Genomic DNA, 22,356 nt, shown 5'->3' with positions numbered 1-22,356 from the left:
TGGTATTTGTAAACCAACTATTTGTCTGCCTTAGAATTACTCTTATCAAGCAACTCTCAGTCTGGGGCATATTTGTCAAAAAAAGAAGGCTACTGGGGTAATTAATAGGGGTGTAATGATTCTGCAACTGAGACTGAAACCTCGATACAAACATCCACAATCTCATATTGTGGTACCAGAAGAAAGAACCATTTTTCATTTCACAATTAACACTACAAAACATGTAAATCACAGAATTATTATTCTGTTTAAAGTTAGGGCGAGCTGTGTGTTTTGTAAATATTACACATTATACATATTCCATCGTCTTCAAACTGCGTGTGTCTCGTGACTATTTTGGTGCAATCATGGTGGATCACGCCTGCGGTAAAAGTAAGGTCAATTTTAATTAGCTGAAGATGGATGATAATTCTGAGACTGCAACACCCCCCCCCCCCCCCCACCCCCACCCCAAAAAAAAAAAAAAAACATCCCCAAAGAAAACGAGAATCAATACACCTCTGGTAATTATGCATGTCAAAGAGCTGTATTGGTCAGGACATCAGAGGAGAACACATAATTTGAGTGGGAGTCTTACCAAAAACACTGCATGGTGCTTTATAATATTATCAGATAGGAATTCACAACTCCTTAAAATCCTCAACACAACAGCTATCTCATCATCTGTCTTGACAACTCTTTAAAATCCTCAACACAACAGCTATCTCATCATCTGTCTTGACAAATGAGAGGTAAACAGTAGAATTACACTATTCACATTATGTCATCTATCAGGAATGCGCCTTTTACAAATTTGACAGCTAAACGATATTGTTGCACTGTGTTGGGGCAGAACTTGACTGCTTTTGGCTGGACAGCCATGTTTTGTTTTTTTTTCTTCCTGGCCTGAGCTCCCTCACTGAAATTAATGAGGAGGCTGTGTTTTTCATGCAGTGCTAATGTCAGTCTGAGCACAACATAAGGGCCGCTGGCAAAAGCAGGGAGGTAAAGGGAGGAGAGGAGAGGAGACGAGAGGGAGACGGAAAGAGGAGGCACTGCAGAAGAGGAGAGAATATCCCTAGCAGACAATGAAGGTGGATTAGGGACACACACACACACACAAATATTTTTCTGTCTCTCTCCTCCTTGACCTCAAGCTTAAGGGGGCAATTGGCAAAACCCTGCAAGTAATGTAAGTAACTCTCCCTCTCCCCCACTCTTTGCGTCTCTGTCTTTCACACACACACAAACGCATGATAATACCAAACCCTCAATGAACCAATCTCATGCAGAAATATCAGCCCAATACACAGCAGCATAAACAGGGAAAACAAACCATTATGCCATAAATAAGCTCCCATTTTAGTCTCCATCAATCAATAAATCAATTATATTGATTACTGCCATTTGAATATAAAAACAGATAGAAGGCATAGGAATACAGTATGTATGTGTGTGTGTGTGAAAGAGACTGTCAAATCCAGCATATGTCATGTCCTATATAAATCTCCAAAGGAGGACATCTATTTTAAACACACGCATGCACAAGCGTGCATGTTTCATGTCAATGTCCCCTCACAGATATTGTTTTTTGCACGAAGACAGTGGCTTTCTGCTAATGTTCTTTCCATGTCTTCTCGCCTTTCTTTCATAAATAATACGGTGTTGCTATTAACATGGTCAGAAAAGGCTGCAGGAGATGGGAAACAGACGAGGAAGAAGCAGCAGAAGAAGAAGAAAGATAGATTGAGATATGCCAAGAGCGGGAGAGCAGGGATGTGGAAACGCCAAACACTTAACCTGTTTTTTCCTTCTTCTTCCCACCTGTTCTCTCTGATCTAATGTAACATCAGGGCAAGATGTAAAAACAACTCCCGCAACCCATCTTTTTCCCTCCAGTCTTCCCCCTCTCTTCTACTGAACTATTTCCCTCTGACAATTACCATTTTACTGCCTTCACTCTTCTTATCTATCACCTTTACTGCCCCGCTTCTTTCTGTCTGTCACCTTTTACTGTGCCCATCCTCCTCTTTTAATGGATGGAAAAGAAGCAGAGGAAAAAAGAAAAAAGAAAAGAAAAACGAACATGGATGAGAGCAAACATAATAATGACACTAGTGAATCTGAATAATAAAGAGGAGAAAGATGCAAGAAAATTACAACAAAGAACACAATTTTCTCTCCATTTCTTGTTTTATATCTGCTACTTTCATTGCCAAACATCATAAGCATTCTTAGCTGATGTTCATTGCTCCATATCAAACATGCACATGATGTTATCCATAGAGTTTTAGCTCTACACCAGCAGCCACTTATTAAAAAATGAAGCCACTTCCACCCTGTGTTTCTCCCCAACTCCTTATCGTCTCTCCTTATCTATCCTGCTTTCACTCACATTTATTAAAAAATACTGTATATTGGAATATGTTTCCGAATCTTTGAACTATTTGGGGTGTTCTCGTAACTTCACAAAGCCTTCACCAGCCTCAACATTGGAAATGCTGCCTGAAAGATAAGGCAGACCTACTGTCTTTTTTTGACTCCGAATTATTAAAAATGTATTCAAATGCTGTATTTCTTCCATGTCAACTTCCTGTCTACGCCCCAGTGACAGACTTGAGGAATAATCTATGAATCATGGGCCATTCAATTTTTAACACTTTGCACTTTACTTTTGATTTACATTGGGAATTGTAATTAAATTTCAATGCATTTCCCTTCGGAGGAAGCAAAACTTACTTAGCAGGCAAGAAACAGTTTGAAATTAAATGAACATTGTCTCCACCCATGTAGCTCCACAGCACAGTGCCAAACTTATCACCTGAGTGTTCATTCTGTCGGTTATGGTATACAAAGTAATAAGACCATGTTGCATCTGCACAGGGCGATTACAGCAACACCAGCAAGCAACCAATCAGAACATTTATGATAGCAGGAGCAAATCAAGAAGCAGCCGTCCAGCACAGATCGGATTGTTGTTATTCTAGGCATAACAGATGCTGTAACAACCAACAAGAGCAACTGGTTTTTACATCCAGCAGACAGAACAGCATGTCAATACACTTTGGGCTGGAGGTAACAGATTCAACAGAATCTGTGTTTTCCCATTTCAAACAGCTACCACAGTAATTTTCAGGCTGCCGCCAAATTTCACACCTGTATAGCTGCACAGTTCCATGTGTGTGTGCGTCTGCTGAGGCTATTCTAAAAGGACTGAAAGATGACCCAAATAGTTTTGTCAGATGTAACACACAGCACTCTCACTGAGCAAATATGACACGCTCCCCTTACTCATGACATGATCATGAGTTTGTGTTTAGAGATGCTGACTGGTCTGACGGTCCACACTGTCATTCTCCAATGTTCAAACTAAATGAAATAAGCTAAGAATGACAGGAAACATGCACATAAACAGATCTCCACACCCCTGTTAGCTATGCACAGCTCTCACCAGCTGCAGGTGACATCATGCACTTCTAGTGGTGGTTTTGGGCCAATTAAACTAAAACAGGGGCCAGAGGGGCCAGTTAAATTATCTCTTAAACTAAGCGCCCAGTTTAGCACGAGTGAGGGTCAGAAGAAAAGCCAGACAAATCATCTGAGAAATAGAATATTAAAAAATGTAAGATTTTTAGTACTACAACAAACCACACTGCATACCATTAGTAAATTTTAGGATATTCATGCCTCATTTTCACAGAGTTTCGTTATCATAATTCCACATGATTGATATAAGGTGATGTAGACTATAGGTTAACCGTGTTAGTAAAATAACATTATTCATATTAACTGTTAAATACAATCTTAACTAATCTATTTTTAATTCTAAATAGCTCGTTAACTATTTTGTTTTTGAGCTAACTCCCTGTGGCTCACAGTGCATATGGCCCAGACCAAAAAAAAGAAAAAAGAAAAGGAGTTTCTTAAATACATCAGAGATCACAGAGGTTCCCTTAGGACTGAATGGACTTTGGCTGACTTGCTTATGTACGCACAGCTATGTGGAAATGAGGCATTAGAAGACAAAATGCATGTTCACATAAAAAAGAGAAACAAGTTGTATTGTATGATGTATTTTCTCAGTACACAAAAACATATAGCTACAGTACAGCTAAGTTCATACTTTGATATAGGGATGCAACTTGACTTTTTTTTTTTTTTTTTTTTTTAATACAGATCATTTTTAAAGGATTTGATTAATCATTTAGTTTATGAAACTTTAAGAAATTGCAGAAAATGGCAATCATAATTACTGAGAGTACAAGCAGCAATCCAAAAACACAGATATTCAGTTTACAGTTATATAAAACAGAGAGAAGCAGTAAAACCTTATGTTTAAGATGCATATTTAAGCGAGTATATTTTTGGTTTCAGCTCTACAATCAAACAGGCACAGCTCAGTACTGAATAGAGATAAGACAGAAAACATTCACAGATTTAAAGGTTTGTATTCAGATAAAAAAAAAGTATCAACGCATGTATCAGATACATGACTTACACACTCCTCTTATTTACTGCATATATTCTACTGGTAACAGCTAATAACTAGTTTTACAAAATAAAAACAAAAAACAAAACAAGGTTCAACAACGGTTGACTGACCAAACAATAAATGCAAAACTGCATAAATTATTCTGTTCCATTGTCCAGACAGTTAAACAAAGAACAATATATGATATCGCCTTATATCAGTAACGCCATAGCAAGGAGCTAAATACACGCAGACAGCCACTGATTTAACCACCAGAAAAGAAACTTGCAAACAATTGACTGACAGACAGAGGAGGTATTTAACTCACGTTATTTGACGTCGAAGTCCATTCTGGTTTCTTTCCCGGCGATGACACTTTTAATAGCCAATATCCAGCAATGAAGAACGGTGCTTTTTGCCGTTGTTGTCACTCCCGTTTGTTTGTCGACAGACCTCCATTGCTGCTAGCTAGGTGAGTGGTTTTACCAAAATTACGGTGAAGCTAGCTGACATTAGAAATACTGGAAAACTAAAGTTAGCTAGCGGGCAACTTACTCAACTATTACGCTGGCATGACGCTTAAAATTATGACATTAACTTTTCGTTGTTTGTTGACAGGCTGCAAAAGTCACTTCACAGTTTGTTTTTCTAGTGAGACACTTGTCTTATTTTACTTCCGCGGGGGCATGACGGTGTTTATCATTGAACACTTCGTCACCTCTAGTAGATTCGGGACAACTGCCTCGATCCAGTGCGGTCTGATTTGACTGAGTAGCCAATCAGAGACTAGAGCTCACCCATAAAATTAGCCCCGTTTTTAATTACATTTAGGAGGGAAGTCTATAAATACTACAAAACTTTATATAACCCTGTACAATATCACTAAAATGTTATTTGATCCAACATTGTACCATCTTATAATCATTTTAAGTTGAAGTGTAGGCTTTTTGTATAACTGAAAACAGTCAGTCAGTTGGTCAGAAGTAGGCCTACTAACTGCAAAAATGAGTAAATACACCTGTGATCACCCCAGTAAGTGATTACACCTGCTATTTCCAATTAAGGGTAATTGCACGAACAAGGTTGTAAAATAACTACAGCTTCCTCGGCTTCCCAGCTACAAGGTAAGAGTTAGTCCACATTGTGATTGCACACCCTTCATTAGTGAGATGGGTATACAGACATGCACTCATAGTGCCATCTATCAATGTCATCTCCCCTACACTTTTTGCATTCATGCAGCCCCACATCAACACGCTCCCACCAGCACTGTGCGGTCTCTGTGATAGTACTGGCCAGGCCCACGCCAAACATGCTGGACCACCATCTGATCCAAACAAATTTATTTTGGTTTCATCTGAGCAAAATATGAGCTGCCAGTATATGGGCTGCCAGTAATTCTCTTTACATGATCATTGGCAAAGTTTATTCTTTCAGTTTCGTGCCATTTTCAAGAGATAATCCTCCTGCCAAGTCAGAGGCACTTACCCGAGTGTTTTTTTTTTTCAGTGCACCATTGTTCGAGGATGGTCACAGCACCTTCTGTTATTGGTTGTATGGCTCTTCTTGTACCATCTAACCACTACTGCAGCTACATTTTTGGCTTATGATCAGCAGCCTCCTGATGCTCTTGTACCGTTTCCCATCTTCATAAAGTCTCACAATCTGGTTTCTCACTTGTTCAGGCAATTCCTCACCATGTGGAGCCATGTTGCATTAGACAACAACCCAGGCCAAAATTGAGGAAGCTGTGGTGTTCACAGGCTATTTTATAACCTTGTTCATGCAAGTTAGTGTTATTTGGAAATCACAGGTGTAGGCCTATTCACTTTTGTTGCATTGAAGTCGTACTTTGGGGCCTATATGTTCAATATAGTCTGTCTAACCAGTTTGTTTATTAGTTATCCATAAGATTAATAATAGCAATTGTGTGAGTAGATGTGTGTTGTGTGTGAACTTTAAAGGGAAACAAATTATTTTTCCATAGATTTAATGGTACAAACTTGGGCTACAACTTGTTTTTTAACCTACACAGTAGATGTTTACATTTTGGAAAATTAGGTATTCACTATTAGCATATCCTGTTTGCTTTGTACAATTGGATGTACTCACATCTATCAATGAATTATTTTTATATTAAAGAAAACTTGAAAACTTGAATATACTCAGGCAAGTTTTGGAGTTAAATCTATGATTTCTAAGAGGGTTTATGACTGTTTTATGCCCAATGGACATCCGAGTGATAATAATATCCTCAGAAAGTGTATGCCACACTGAATCTATAAATATGTGTATAATGTCTGTGAGTTCAGATTTGAGTGAGTTATGACTCAGGTTTTTTGACACACATTGTGGCAACTGGGTGCTAAGTGTTTTCTCCTCGAGCCGTGTGCTCCAGTCACTGCCACAGCTGCTGACTGTGTTGATAAGCCAGACAAACTCTAATAACCAACCTACAGTTGTTTTTAAGAACACCTGCCTGTGCCTTTCACTTTCCTTTCACACAGTAGCTTTGCCTCATGTTCATCCCCCTGCGCCTCCCCTGCGAGTCTCCCTTTGAAAACCTCTGGAAAACAGCCCCGAGATTTCATAGGAGGAAACCATCCTAATGGTACAAATAGAAGCCCAAATTATAACAACCTGCCGAAATCATTTTTTAATCCTTTAAAGAAACACCACCCAAACTGGAAACATTGACTTCATCTGTAAAGGTGATGGGTGCTGTTGTTTATTTGAGGAAACTCAATGAACCACAACAAAATAGATAAATATGACTGTATATAAATAAATGTGACAAAAAAAATGGATGAAACCTTTTTATTAGAATTAGACTAATGACCATCCTGCATAGAGAGGGAGTCCTGGCTTACCCCTGTCACAGCTCACTTTCCTTTACATAGTCATAGTCAAATATAACCAAATAGTAATTTGGAATCAGTTTTGTTTACATGACTGCAACCATTTACTGTGACCGGGCATCAAGTTTACATTTCAAAGTAAGCCAATATCTCATTTTGGAATGAAGCTCCTCACTCCTAGAAAACACTTTGCACTGTTCGAGTCCTCCCTCCTCGTCTCATTTTCTCTCCTTGTCGAGTTCATTTATTTCAAATGAGAGAATCCATTACTGCTGCATCATTCCAATGCAGATCCACTGTCTTCCAGAGCAAGTGGTGAAATCATGCGTGCTGAAAACACTTCATCAGGGAGCCAAAGTTACAACAGAAATTCATGTTGGAATCGCGAGTTGGGTTTCACGCAAGCGTTTGAACCACGGCATCCTTTCATGGAACTAGGCGCACTGTTTGCGTGGTTATGGAGTCCTTAATGGACATGCAATTGTAGCTTCAATAATACTACATACAGGCAAACACAGATGGCTAAAATTATGAACCAATATATCGTTTTCCAGTCAATAATTGTGTACTTTCTGTGCTGTTTCTGCTGTAGCCAATACCTCTTTTTCACAGTGGATGTTCTGTCTTCTCAAACAGGGGTGTGACCAATAGTACTAATAATGAGTGTGTTCCAAGAGGGAGTGCCAGGGTCCTGGTACTGTGCATGCTGACTCACTGGCTTAGCTTCCGGGCACACCGCAACTGCCATCAATGTCGGCTTGGCAGTAAGCACTGGCGACTCACAGAAAACCCCAAATCCCCTTTCACACCAAAACCATGCGTGTTTGGTGCGCGGGAATACTCCGACCTCCTGAAGATGCAAAATAAGAAATGGAGTTGATCCCGAGGTGCTGTTGCGAGGGTTGAAAACCGCCTCCTTAAGAGTCAGGGTGGATCAAAGCAGAGGAAATATTACCAGAGAGAGGTGAGCGAGGCCTTTCTCACAGCAGTCACAGCATAACGGTGAAAGCACAGGTGTAACTAACCACGTTAATGTTGGTTTCATTTCACTTTAATATTATTAGTAACACCTGTGCGCGACAAGCCCAAATGCCCACTGTGAGAAAGCTCTGTAAAGTATAACATAACACAAATGTGACAGAGCTGTCATTAATGTTACGACAAGTTAAATTTTCTTTTTTTTCTTCTTTTTTTTTCTCCTCTTGTCCAGCTGTGATGTGTGAAACCGTCACTTGTCCCTTATCTGGGACTCTATTCAGCCACAACCCTGATGAAAGGCAGGGGAGAGATAGAATCTCATTCCACTTTAATGCACTCTATACACTGGTTCTCTCTCTCTCTCTCTCTCTCTCTCTCACACACACACACACACACACACACACACACACACACACACAGATAATACTCACAGACAGTGTCTCGTTTACTCTTTCCATCTCTCTCTCTCTCGCACACGCACACACATACGTTCAATTAATGCTTTTAAAGGCAACCCTTTCTACCAAGTGCACACACATTCATGGTCAAGTGGACACAAATAAATCTACACATTAACCCAGTCAGCAGTTTTCATTAAACGCATTTCTAACGATTTGTTGTTTCTCATCAGAGATCTTGATTAAACTTTAAATTACCTTCCTATCTCATCAGTTACTCTAGGTGTATGTACATATGTTTTTTTTTTAATGAAATTTTTCCTCTTTTTAATAAAATAAAATGATTAACACACTCACTGATCCATTGCAGTATCTGCTAACTATCAGCTTTCACTTTATATTGTCATTCCACTTCTGTATATTGTCATGTTATTGTTATTATGGCTGCCATCTCTGCATATATGGCACATAAATACAATCACATTGGCCTGTATAAGGAAGGGTTTCATCTTCACTTTGCATTGACATGTTTTCAAGCACATTTACACCTGAAAAAAAAAAAAAAACTGTTCAATCAACTTTCCTGTTTGTCATCTTCAAAGCCAGGTCAAAGGATTTGCACTAACAAATCTAATTTAGTCTCACACATTACATATGGCCCTTAGGAGCGAATCATCTCCAGGCAACACTTAACAAATGAAAGCAATAAATAATTTCAGAAGGACAATTAAGTCTCCCTTCATTAACCATTTGCTCATTAAGTCTGCCTTCGTTAGTAGAGGTTGGATGATCGTGTCCTGCCCATCTGTAGCGACCGATCGTGAGGCCCCCCCCCCTCCCCGTTGCAGATGATTGGGAGGGAACACACGTGCGTGCCGAAAGACACAAACGCCACCCAGGAGCGTTCACGCGCACGAGTCGAGTTGGCGCCAAAACGAAGACCCACTCATGTCCTAATGAGTTTTCCTGCTCGCTGTTCAGTGTGCTCTCTGGCTTCATTATCATCACCCTCTTAATGCATAATGCCTCCATGAAGGAAATCAACACCACATCATTACACTTGAGAGGATGCCGCGGTCTCTCCTGCTTGTTCCTTTCTCGTTTTTATCTTCCTCTTGTGTTTTCATCCAACTGTCTTTTTCCCTTCTTTGTCCTTTAGTCTGTATTTCTGCCTGTCTCCCATTAAACCCTTCCTCTCTTGCTCCGTCTCATTGCCTCTTTCTGTCCTCTCTCTCTTCTTGTAAAGTCTCCTTCACACTCCTTCCCAGTCTCCGCTGTCTTTCCTGTCACAGTTTTATCAAACACGCCGCGGGATTAGGACAAGATTGTAGGCCAAACTCCTGCCTGACCTTGAGAAGAATAGCAAATCCGTCGGGAATTGCGTCTGAATCGGCATCTGAATGAAATTACCACGTTTCCCCCTTAATTACATTTTAATGCAGCTGTTGTCATCCTCGTGAAGCTGAACGCCAAATTGATTTGTAATTCAGAGGGTGTTGCTGTGCCTGAAAAGGAGATTGTTTTTGTATGGCTTTTAAGTGCACAACAAAGCCAGAGCCTGCTGTACGTTCCAAGGGGTTTGAATTTGAGGGGTTGATTTGCCTGAGCAGCAGAAAGTGTGTGAATTCATTTGCACGTGCCTGTGTTTGGACACATAAGGATGCACATAAAAAAAGGATTTTTCATACGTGTATAAACTGTGGATTCTCCGAGCCTCCTGTGAGCAGGGAGGCGCACGTCACGCAAATGTATGGTGCAGGAATCCACCTCGGAACAACGGAGACAGTAGTGCTCAGGAAAAGCAATCATGGCTTGTGGTAATACACAAGCAGATGAATATATCAGCGATATCACACAGTGCAGCAGTTAATTCCCCAGACAGTGCGGAGAGAGGACAGGAGGCTGCAGCTGAATTATGGACGCAATTGGAAGGAATCGTCCGCCGCTTGTCTTCCTAATACATATGTGGACATATGGATGTGCACATGTGCATATGTAAAACATACTTTACTGAGATGCAAAAGCTTCAGTGGTAGCACACACACACACACACTTCTCATGCACAGCTGGACATGTGAGGGAGGATGGGAGAGCGTGGGAAAGCCTTCTACATCTGACCTTGGCCGTGAAACACAACTTCATGAAGAAAAAAAAAAAAACACCAACAGAGAGACAGATAATAATAAATTGTCTCCTCAAAGGAAACAAGAGACTGTGTGTGTGTGTCTTTGAAAGCCTCAAGCGGAATCAAGTGGAACTGACGCTGATTGAATGAAGGGTAGAGACCTCAGTCTGTGTGTGTATGTATAATAGCAGTGTTTCCTAAATTCCCTGAGGCAGAGTCTTTCCATTTGCACTCACCAGGGGACAGCCACCACTTATCAATTTATGAATTGAATTTCATTTTCGGCTTCCGTCACGCAGCGTGCGAGTGTCACTGAGTGAAAGGCGCCTTTCACTTCATTGTAAGATAGCGAGGACTTCCCGGTAATGGAGCAGACAAAGCCACCCACACACACACAGAGTCCATTAGTGATAGTGTTGATGTGAAGACAGCTATCACCTTAAAGCCCAACTTGTCAAAGTATCCATAACTGATACTGAGTGTTTAACTGCAGTTTTTGGTCTTTATGTGTGTTATTAGGTTTTCCATTACAAATGCCGGGGAATCCTCTGTAAGCTGTAACCAAGGTTCGCCTCAAGGTGGTTTTAGACGTGACCAAAATCCTCAGGGGTTCACCGATCCATAGTGCCGCTGTAATTACCAATCATGCACATACACGATCAATATCCAAGGATGAAGCAGTTAGTTTCTGAGGCAGAGTTGTTACCCAGAAAATAAAGACAAAAGATGAGTGAAAAAACAAAAACAAAAGCAAGTGCAGGTTAGTGATGGATAAGATGTTTCTGGCTTTCAACTTGTGGAACCCCAGAGCAACAGCTGTCTTGTCTCCATCATACGAATCAAGAGTATCCTCATTTATTCAATTCCACACAGATCCAAAAAACAATGCAGACTGAAAACAAAAACGGAGCCGTGAATGAGCCCGACTACGAACTCATTAGACCCAAGCACAGCTGCTGTTTCACAGCTGCAATCATGACTATTTAAAGGAGAGCTGTGTTTATGACGATAAGACTTGAGTCTCGCTGTTGTCGTTTTCACCCTCAGTTCTATCTGAATCGAATTTGTTGCCGGGATTTAGGAAACCCGGTAACATCGCGAAGGGCGACTACGCAAGAAACACAAAGTCAGATCGCCATGAAAGCAAAAGCAATCCATCACAGTTAACAGAACAGCTTCCTGGGTGAATTTGGCCTACACCACACTCTTGTCATATACACAGTTTTCTTGTGCAAATGAGGAATTATTACCAACATTTTAGGCGTTCTCTCATTCGGTTTTTACCACTGAGTAAAGTACTTTATATCAAAGGTTCACAGCGTCTTCAGCGTGTGATCCCTTGAAACCCCTTATCACCACTTCACTGATTCTTTCCCCCCTCATACATTTGAATCATTTTTAAAGGCATGTTAATCATCTCTCAACCTCTCAGATATATCCTGCGACCCCTTTTGGGGATCCTGACTCCGGGGGTTAGGCACCACTGGTTTAGATAATCTGCCATAACTGTATGACTCCTCATTTTCTTGCCATGTAGTTCCCAGATCTCGGCAATTACTTTGATTGATTTCACTGTTATCATAAGTGATAGTAATGGTGGCCAAAACTAAGAAAATAAGATGTTGAAATTGTCAGCTCAGCGTGTTTAAATAACCCCCAAATTTGCTCTGCTCTTTTTGTATGCTAAATTCCGAGGGAACTTCCTGTGGGACACGCCGCGGCGACGGCCTGGTTCCCCCACGAGGATTAACAAAGTTCCATCTTATATCTTATGTCGTCCCCTCTCCCGACTCTGTATCGCTCCTCAGGGCAGAAACGCTGTAAAGATAATCTTCAAAAGAGGGAACCAAACAAAAGAAACACCAACAACTTTTGTTCGACGTGATTTCTCTCAGCTGTGATTACCGGCACACTGCTCCTTCTGTGACTGAGCATGGTGGGGGAAAAGAAAAAAGAAAAAGAAAAAAGCGGTTGTTTTCTTGAGGATTTGGATGTGGAATTTTTTGCACAATCTGTTGTTTGAATCTCTTTTGTCTGCTGCTAGATTAAAAGACAGACACACACACACACACTCCCTCTCTCTCGCTGCTGTATTTGCTTTCTGAGCCCCTTGTGTTGAGTGGGCGACTAGCTGTGACTGGCACTGTCAGATTAGCCCATTTAAAAAAGACATATGTTTATTGCCGCATGTGCATGTATGTGTGTGTGTGTGTGTGTGTGTGTGTGTGTGTGTATGTGTGTGTGTGTGTGTGTGTGTGTGTGTGTCCTCCATGCTATTTTCAGACTGTGATGCATGCTGCATTATTCATGTTAAACCATGCAGAGAAAGATACAGTCTTGTGTCATATAACACCATCGCTACAGGCCTCTGGTTGATATCATCACACACACACACACACACACGGATATGTTCACTAAATACTCAAGACTCTCCCACACACACACACACACAAACAATTCCTGGCACACTTACCCAAATATACTGTTATAGTTATATATATATATATATATATATATATATATCGCTGGACACACACAAGATTCACTCCCACTATGACATACAACACACACGTGTACACAGACACGTACAATGCACTAAATCGTATTAGGCAAATGAGAGCGAAGCAGCGCAGCCAGAGAGGCACTCTGTTCGAGTGCTGTTGATGTGACAGATCCTGGCATAAATCATGTTTACTTGTTGTTGTTGTTGTTGTTGTTGTTTAAATATGCAAATCTTCCATTCTAAGCACGAGCCGGTTGTTAACAAGTGCGCTCAAACACACATCCCGTATTGTCTTGCGCACACGTGCCGTATGGATTTTCCTGAAAGAAGGCAGGCACAAAAAGTGTGGTGACACTCACACTCACACACACACACACACACACACACACACACACTGTGAAAGAGCGTGGGATAGATGTTGATGTGAAATGCCATGGGCGTCTTCACTGGACTCATATTTCATAATCATCCAGCTATCTATCAGCTCTGGTCAGCTAATGATGACAACGCCAACACACACGCACAAGAGCGCACCCACACAAACAAACACACACACACACACACACACACACACACACACTTAGAGCGAAGAGTTCTCGATTACTCCATATGAGAGCTGCTGCAAGGACGTGTACATGAGCGGCACAAAGAGGAGACACACTGGCGTGTTGCGTACACATGAGCACTCATAAGGACGCTCAATTAGGCCCACACATGTACTAGAAAACACACAAACACAAAGAGATGTTCTATCGGGCAACACAAGCACCCACACTCACATACACACAACAAACGTATGCTGCAGTGAATGAAGTGGCCGTGGACAGATTTCAGCAGTAATTGATACCCGTGTTTGGCAGCCATTTTTATTTGGCTCGACCACAAGCCAGGAAAAGGATCTAAGCTGCGCCGAACAAACACACGCATGCACGCACACAAAGCGCTTCCTTACAAGCATCACTTGACACATCTTGACACATCTCTACTCACACACTCACACATACACATCTGAACACAGTAAATGTACAGGCTAGAAAAATAATATCTCTCTTTCCCTCCTGATCGGTAAAAAGGAAGAGGTGGCGCTGCTGCTCCAGGAAGGCTGACGACATTTTAATTGGTTGTCATCACTGAACTTTATCTCGCCAGTGATGATGAGTGAGGGAAAGGATGCGAAAGTGCCTGCCGTGTGCCCATCATTCAGGAGGACGAGAGTGTTGCCAAGGAGAGCAGAGGAGAGGAGTCGGATCTTACCTTAAACAGCCGCAGGATGTTGGCCACCATGATGGACACGGAGCTGGCCGCGGCTCCAATCACGCCTACGATTTTATCCGGCTTGGTGAAGATGGGAGGGTCTCCATTAGCACAGCGAACGTCAGAGCCGTCCCTCTCGATCAAGGCCTGCACAAAGGTCAGGGACTGCTCCAGAGCGTATGTGTCCCTGGAGCAGGTATCCAAGATCCGGGCCCCCAGCGTGATGTTGGGCAGCAGCTCGGGATCCTTGTTGATCAGGTCGATGGCGAACATCATGGCCTCCAAACGATGGATGCCCTTCTCCTTTTTCAGCTCCCCGCAGGGCGTGCCACGGTCTCCACGGGAGTGGACGGGAAATAATCCTCCGAGGATGATGTCCCCGTCTAGTCGGATGGAGTGGGCGTACTCTGGCGCCGCCTGGGGGTCTGTGGGGATTCGCTGAGGGGAGGCGACGGGAAGGAGCCAAGTGTAGGAAGTAGCCACGAGCAGGAAGATGACGGAGGGAGACTGTGGGTAGGAAGTCGGGTTCCACTGCGCTTCCATGATCGGCAAATCAGACGGACTAGGGCAAAGGTGTTCTTGGAGAAAGGTATTCCAAAACTGAGGGTGTGTTTTCAGGAATGTTAAAGAGTAGGGCCTTCCTATTCGTCAAAAAGGGAGGGGTTACGGACCCCAGGCGTGGAGCTAGCCGAGCCCCATGAGCGAATCATAATCCAGAAGAGACAGCGAGAGAAAAAGAGTGGCAGGGCGGGAAATGTGGCGCCGATGCTGGAGAAATCTAGTTCGGGAGTAGAGCTCCTAATCCACAAGTCACATCTTCAGCAGAGCCTGTTGAGGAGAGACAGAGAGGATGTCTAAGTACCAGTGTGATTTGAACATCAAGCTGCAGCGGGGATGTACAGTCCACCTGACAAACTTGTGTAAACCCCCCTTGGGCAAGGAAAAAATGCAGTCAAGCATAGCAACAAAAAAAAAAAAACTCACAAAAATACACACATGCTCGTTCGCCTGCACACACTCACATGGGCTTAGTCGTTCACAGGAGACCTGTCAACATTTGCTCTGCCTTTCCATAATTGAAGACCCAAAGTGCGTCAGTTTGGAGCCACCTCTACACACACACAAACACACACTGACGCACACCTCATCTCTTGGCCTATCGATGAGTGGAACAGCTGTTGAAATGACAGCAGAGAACCTTGGCGAGGTCCTCGGGCTATTCGCACCAAGGTGCGGACTAGCTGCTGCAGCGGAGACGAGGGAGAATGAGGGAGAGATGAACGGGGGGGGGGGCAGAGAGAGACGGGTAAGACGAGGAGAGGGAGGCGAGACAGAGAGAGAAACCGAGAGAGACCGTGCGAGAGAAACAGAGGCAGCGGTGAAAAGACAGAGAGCGCTGCCTTGGAGCAAGTGTGTTGCATCATTCAAACACCTGCTGTTTCTGCTACAGCTAAATGAACACATTACATCCAATACACCCCAGCTCCACACACACACACGCACGTACACGTGCACGCACACACACACACACACACACACAGGGCCTCACAACAGGTGGATTTCATGTTGAATGCTGATTTGTTCACATTAATGATATTAATTGTTGATGTGCCATTTCTGCTTCCACCCACTGCAGGTAAGGCTGCACATCCACATCCACACCCCCCCCCCCCCCCCCCACACACACACACACACACCCCCATCCCTGGCAGTAATCACCCCATGCTCTACCCACTGAGCAGCCACATCCTCGAAAAGTGCTATAACTTAGTTTGGACCTGATCTGAAAAATTGGTTGTGACAAACTGGTCGGTTCCCACATGATAGAAGTGATAATGTGCTTTCATTAGCTGAGGCCCTGGGGATTTATTTTCTCATTTGCCTCCCGTGATCCAAAATGTGATTTTATTTTTTCCGCATGGTGACTGTTTAGAGCGAGGAAGCGACCTGTTTCAGATTTTCATCACTATAAGTATTTAAAGGTGGGTTAATTGTTGTTTTTCCTTTCGCATTGTCCCTGTACATCTGTAGTTGAGAAGCATTCATTATATAGCTAGCAAGGGATATGTAGCTCCTCGCTCCCAGCTCCTCAGTAAAGATGTAAAGGCTCATAGAAATTAAATTTGAATGGAGACTTATACAAGATGTTGCATTGAATCCTGCGCCATTCAGTGCATTCAAGGCTGTTTGGCTGACATTTATTTCATTACATTGTCCTATTATCACAGGTATCCTGCTTACCTCAATACACACGTGCCTAGCTACTAAGATGGCCTATTTCACACAGTTTAGCCTATTAATTAGCCTTGTAGCTCATTAAATTGCTTATGTTCCCTTAGAGAATCATTTGCAAAGCTCAAACCAACTACTCACCTAACCCGTGTATTCTATTCCTCTACGAAAAAAACATCAGGCGCACATGAGAAGATATGTGCACGTCAATCCCAAAGACATGCTAATGTTCAACTGTAAACATTAACATGTGTGATGTGTTGTGCGTGTCGATGAACGTAGGCTGTGTTCAAGGCCAGGAAAAGCAGGAAACTGGCCGAAGGCTCTAAGACCCTCAGGGGCCTCTAAAAATTCCAGCTCCATCTTGTAACAATTAGTTTGTGGTAATATAAGTCATTAAAATATGTTTTTTTTTTTTTTTTTTATAATTCTGCATGCATCGCTAAAGCACATTATAAACTCTAATGATAAGAGCCTTAAGGCAGCACCTGCATTATCATCTGATCTTGATCTTGTAGCAAGACAGTTTCACTAGAGGCCCCCAGCTTGTTGTTCCCTTGGGGGGGGGGGGGGGGGCACCTAGCAGGTTAACCCAGTCCTGCCTACCTGTATATCATGCTGCATGAGAGCCTATCCGTAACCTTCAACTGCATCTATCTATTTCTATTTAATAAGCATGATTCACCCAACTTCAACTTCCCTGCCTCATTTCACCCACAAGGGCCCCCCTAACAGGTTTGGGGCTCAGATCTCATCACAGCGTGAGACACGCTCTCGATGAATCCATTTATAATTCGATTCTGTCCCAATTAATTCATCAGTTTCTCTCCACTCTAAATGGAATTAGGTCAAAGCCACTCATACACAGTCAGCCAAGCCCCCGCTATGATTAAAAACCCTGCTTTATATAGGTTAGCCAGCTCTGATTCATCTGCTAACACCATATATTCTTCTGGCCGCGATATTGTTTATTCAACACTTTTTCCTTGGATCCAGGCTCCACTTGGCTCAGGCACAGGAAGGGGGTTCAACGGAGGCTCGAGGTCCCTGTTATTAAGCCTTACTACACCCAATTATTCAACTGCAATTAATATCTGCTTCTGACAACAGACTACTAGGATCCAATATAGCTCTCACACTGTTTGTGTTGATCATCTCCCCTGACTTCTGCTGCTCATTTCATCTTTTTCTTTCAGCTCGTAGCATTTGGAAGAAATTGGATCTTCCTCAAACACAGAAGCCGCCACACGGACTAAAGCTAACCTAATGGACATCTTTAATCATGGGGGTGCACGCCCCCGTGATTTCAAATCATTCTCTCAAGATGTAGCTTGAGCACGTGAGCGTCTCAAAACAGGGGGGTGGCAAAAGATCAGATCCGGGCGATGTGTGTGAACGCCCGCGACTGAACTGAGGCCCTGAGGTTATTAGAAGTTTCATGTCTCATTTACGCTAGCGCTCATTGAGAATTATCACATTTCCAAGGAGGCGGAAACCAGCGACATCCTTGTCTGCACGTTCTTTTATCAGTCACAATCTGATCTGTATACTATATCCTTAATAACTTAATAGCTATTTATCTTTCAACCTTAACTGAAGCCCTAGGCTCCTGTGAGAGTCTCTGTACTTTATGATGCTTTACAAAGGCTCAGAAACAAGATTTGTGCTCCCGTGTGGCAGCCTAAAAGGAGGCAGCAGACATCCCGGAGAAGGAGGTTTCCTCTGCTGTGATGGGTTAGTGGCTTACAGATGAAGAGGGTTGAACCCCGAGAGGCTGCGGCTAGATCATCACTCTCTTTAATTTACACCCACGGCTGCTTCCCTATGTCAGGGTTGCCCGCTCCGTGTCCAACACTGCTCTTACCTCGTCTCTTTTCCTCCCCTTCCTTCCTTCCTTCCTTCCTGCTATTTTCACGTTTATCCCCCCTTGACTCCTCTTGCCTCCCTCCCTGCTCCACACGTGGCCTCCCCTCCGCTTTTCTCCCTTCCTCATTCTCCTCTTCCTCACTTCTACCACCATCCTCTGCTCCTCTACTACCATCATACCCCCCCCCGGTCACATCACCTTCTGCAGGGCCTCCTCATCCCTCAGGGGAGTGTGCTGCTCTTTTCAGAAAGTGATAGCTTTTCTGCTGCCCTGTCCTCTCCCCATCCTTGCCTCCTCATTCTCTCCCTCCCTCTAAGTAGGTGTTTCTCCGAGTCTCTCGCTTAACAATTGCGGTCGATCTCTCTGCCACCTCTTTGGTCTTCTGTTTTTTTTTTGTTTTTTTTTTCTCAACCTGATACCCCCCCACCCCTTTGCTCCAATCCCAACCATCTGTCACATGTTCAGGCATCTTTTTTTTTTTCACGATTTTACAAGATCGTGGTCCAAAGACGCACTCAAATGGTGATCTTGCCTCAATACACCCTCCACCCCCCACCCCCCCCCCACACACACACACACACGCACACACACACATGCACACACACAGAGCTCTGTGTGTTGGGCTTACCCACACTGCAAATGAAATAAATGCATGCAAAAATGCATTTTCTCTCTTTTAGACTCATCTGCCAACACATTTGACGTTTCCCATTGATGCTATCTACAAGTGAAGACACCTCTTCGACAGCTTCCATACATGGATAAACGCACGAAATCCCAGCTTTACATTGCTAAGAGACAGAGATCAGTTTCAAAATACATGCCACTGACGTGATGAAGTCATGTGTCTGGAGATGAAACACAGCCCACAGGTTCAGAAATAAGACTATGTGAGATCAAAGTCTCAGGGTGTATGCTCATTATGCAGCCCTATAGGCTTCTCTCTGTACAGGCAGTGGTGGTATTCTGATTGCACCCTAATTAAGACAGTGCCATCCACAGTAAGAGCAGAGGAGCACCAGTGCAATGATATCTGTAGGGAGGGCAAATTATGGAGCCTGTTTTCTCATGTCTCCTTGTTTTTTAAAAAAAAATACTCCAGTCTACAGTACCCAGGCGATGCTGAGTTATAGGAAACACAGCTCTTTCCATGTGCCGGTTAAGACGTTTGCTCACCTACCTTCTACTGCACAGAATCCATGTGGAATGAAAAACAAAAAATTATTGGTAAAAATCAATAAAATCCCACAAGAAATAGGCAGCAAGACAAACTGAGACAATAAATGAAAGAGACTGCTCAGAAGCCATCACTAGAGGAATGTGAGAGGAAAAACAACAACAGTGCAACAGCATTCAGTTGGTATGGGGGGTGGGGGGTGGGAAATGATGGGAGCCTATATGAGATACCTCAGCAAATCAAATTCATCCGACAGAGTGTGAGGGGTGAGAAGCTCCCGTCTCCAGCCTCCTCCGCGGACTCCTCGGGGTCCCTGTCCGCCTCAAGCAACTTCCTTGCGGAGCTCAGCAGTTTTTTTTTTTTTTTCACATCCCCCACCCTAAAATAACACCAGTCCTCCTGGAGTGGTGAGATGTGTGTTGTTGTTTTTTTGTTTGTTTTTTTTCCTCCACAAAAGCAAAAAATTATTTAAGGAATATTAGACCATCCACAAGCCGGAGAGAGGAGAAGAAGATGAAGAAGAAGAAGGAAAAAAAAAGGATGTATGTTGTCGATATTTGAAAAGTGATCCGTCGTGAGAAGCAGAGCGGGTTTCAGTGGTAGTAAAGCAAAAAAAAAAAATTTTAACCCCGCATTTGTTTAAGGAGACAATAGAGGGAGGCTGCCCGTAATGAAGTGGATACCCAAGAATGAGTCTCCGGTACAGGGAGGGAGAGAGCGAGAGAGAGAGGGGGAGAGAGAGAGAGGGAGAGAGAGAGCAGAGGAATCCATCACGCGCGGACTCTTGTCAGTCATGATCAATAATGTTGGTATAACCCACCTGATTTTTATCCATAGTCATCTCTCAGCTTCCCGCACTTTGCGTATGAAGCCTGCCCGCGCAAAAGAAGAAGAAGAAGAAGTCCGCTCGCGGCCGTTACTCCAGCACAGCACGGACGCGCGCGCCCTCACTCCTTTTCCAGCTCCTCCGGTCGTCGGTGCTGAAAGGGACAGCGCACGACTTCCCGCAGCTCAACTGAGGCACGGAACCCACTCCACCTGAAACATATGTATTTCAGACATCTGCTTCTACCCGCCCTCACCAAATCATCGTCTAATTGCACCACTGTCTGTCTGCCACTGTCCACACGTTCAATCAAGTTTATTACTAATCAATCGGATCGATAGTTTCCACAATAGAGGGCTTTGGTTATCTGCGCACATTAATAAGTCATCAAAATATGCTCACACAGGCGTTCCGCCAGACTCTTAATTGCCTGAACTTCAATCCATTTTTACTGCCCCCACCCTTGTAAAACCTAAGCGCCGTGGCTTTTTTTTTTTTTTTTTTTTTTTTTTTGGTGAATGGAATTAAATAAATGAAGCGCATCCCATCTGCTGTGTAATAACAATTTGATAAGCTGTGTGGAGTGAGAAACCAGGCAATCGAAACAGACCCGGGTGTTCTCTTATGTGGCAATGTGGAAAGATATGCGCAACATGTCCAATTTGTGATTTCGCCGCTGCGGCTGAGGGCGACGGCGGAGGGACGCGGTGCAATGGCGCCACTTGGCGGCACAAGTCGTGTGTTTGCAACAGAGAAAGCAGGAGAGCACAGGATGCAGTCGACTATAGGAATGTGTAATGTAGCACCCTTAGGCTACTGCAATGAAGTCCACTTGAAGATATTTTACTTCACTATTCTTTTATTTCATGGTACTTTATACTAATACTAATATACTAGTTACTTAGTTACAATTTTTACATATGGTCAGTTTATAAAACATAATGCCTTATTGTAATGAACTATATATAAAGTGGGTTAAAATGAACTCCACCTACAACAGTAATGATGTAATATCTAATAGTAAGTTAAAACAGTGAGGACACATTTTTCTGCATCATCTACTGTTACATTGATACTTTTATTTTGTTTATGAGACTATACTTTTTCACTGCAGGACTTTTCCTTGTAGTGGAGTGTCGTGACATTGTTGCTCCTTTGCTTGAGTAAAGGACCTGAGTATTTCTTCTATTGATGTAAAGTGGAGATCGGAGTATATCTAAAGCTGTTTAGTATGTCTGAGACTACAACAGCCTGAAAGACTATTGCTGCACTGGTTTCCAATGTGTGGACCAGGGAGCATCAAGGGTCCTTAAGGGTCTAAAGACTCAAGTAAGATAAAGCTTGATTTCCTTAGAATATTCGGTTCCCTTGAAGTTAGCACCATCTCTCAAGAGGTTTCCTTCTTCCTTGAAAAAGCACTCTAACAAAGACGCTAGGAATTTAGTGCTGCAAAGCTGGGGGAGAGACAGGTTAGAAAAACAATGTTTAAAACTGAAGGAGCAGAGGACAAGGTATCTGGACTTTTTAAGCCCCCAAACTGTTAGATCCCACATTTCCCATGATGCAACCATCTTTTGACAGACCCTTCCTGCCTGGTAAATGCCTGCGTCTTTTAAAAATCAAACATCCATTTGAGAATGGAAGTAAAAAAGATAGTAAGTGGATCAGGTTTAAGGTGAATTCACACT

General features: G+C 43.0%; 1 protein-coding gene across 17 annotated transcripts in view; it reads right to left on the bottom strand.

The window, feature by feature from the left end:
* The window catches only part of grm8a (glutamate receptor, metabotropic 8a), a 340,337-nt gene extending 318,799 nt beyond the window's left edge, over window positions 1–21,538 (bottom strand). For 11 of the 17 annotated variants that reach the window (XR_008826427.1, XR_008826437.1, XR_008826431.1 and 8 more), the window contains exons 1-2: window positions 20,073–20,650; window positions 14,567–15,394 (exon numbers count right to left, since the gene is read on the bottom strand). Coding sequence is in view for 5 of the 17 variants with exons in the window: in XM_056367296.1 (XP_056223271.1) it covers window positions 14,567–15,109 (543 nt within the window). In the remaining 12 variants the exon portion in view is untranslated. The other 6 variants (XM_056367298.1, XM_056367299.1, XR_008826432.1 and 3 more) reach the window with 5 other exon arrangements.
* Between the last annotated feature and the right edge of the window lie 818 nt (window positions 21,539–22,356).

Source organism: Seriola aureovittata, chromosome 22 (genome assembly GCF_021018895.1).
Source record: "Seriola aureovittata isolate HTS-2021-v1 ecotype China chromosome 22, ASM2101889v1, whole genome shotgun sequence".
NCBI classification, from domain to species: Eukaryota; Metazoa; Chordata; class Actinopteri; order Carangiformes; family Carangidae; genus Seriola; species Seriola aureovittata.
This window is presented reverse-complemented; position numbering and strand designations above follow the sequence as displayed.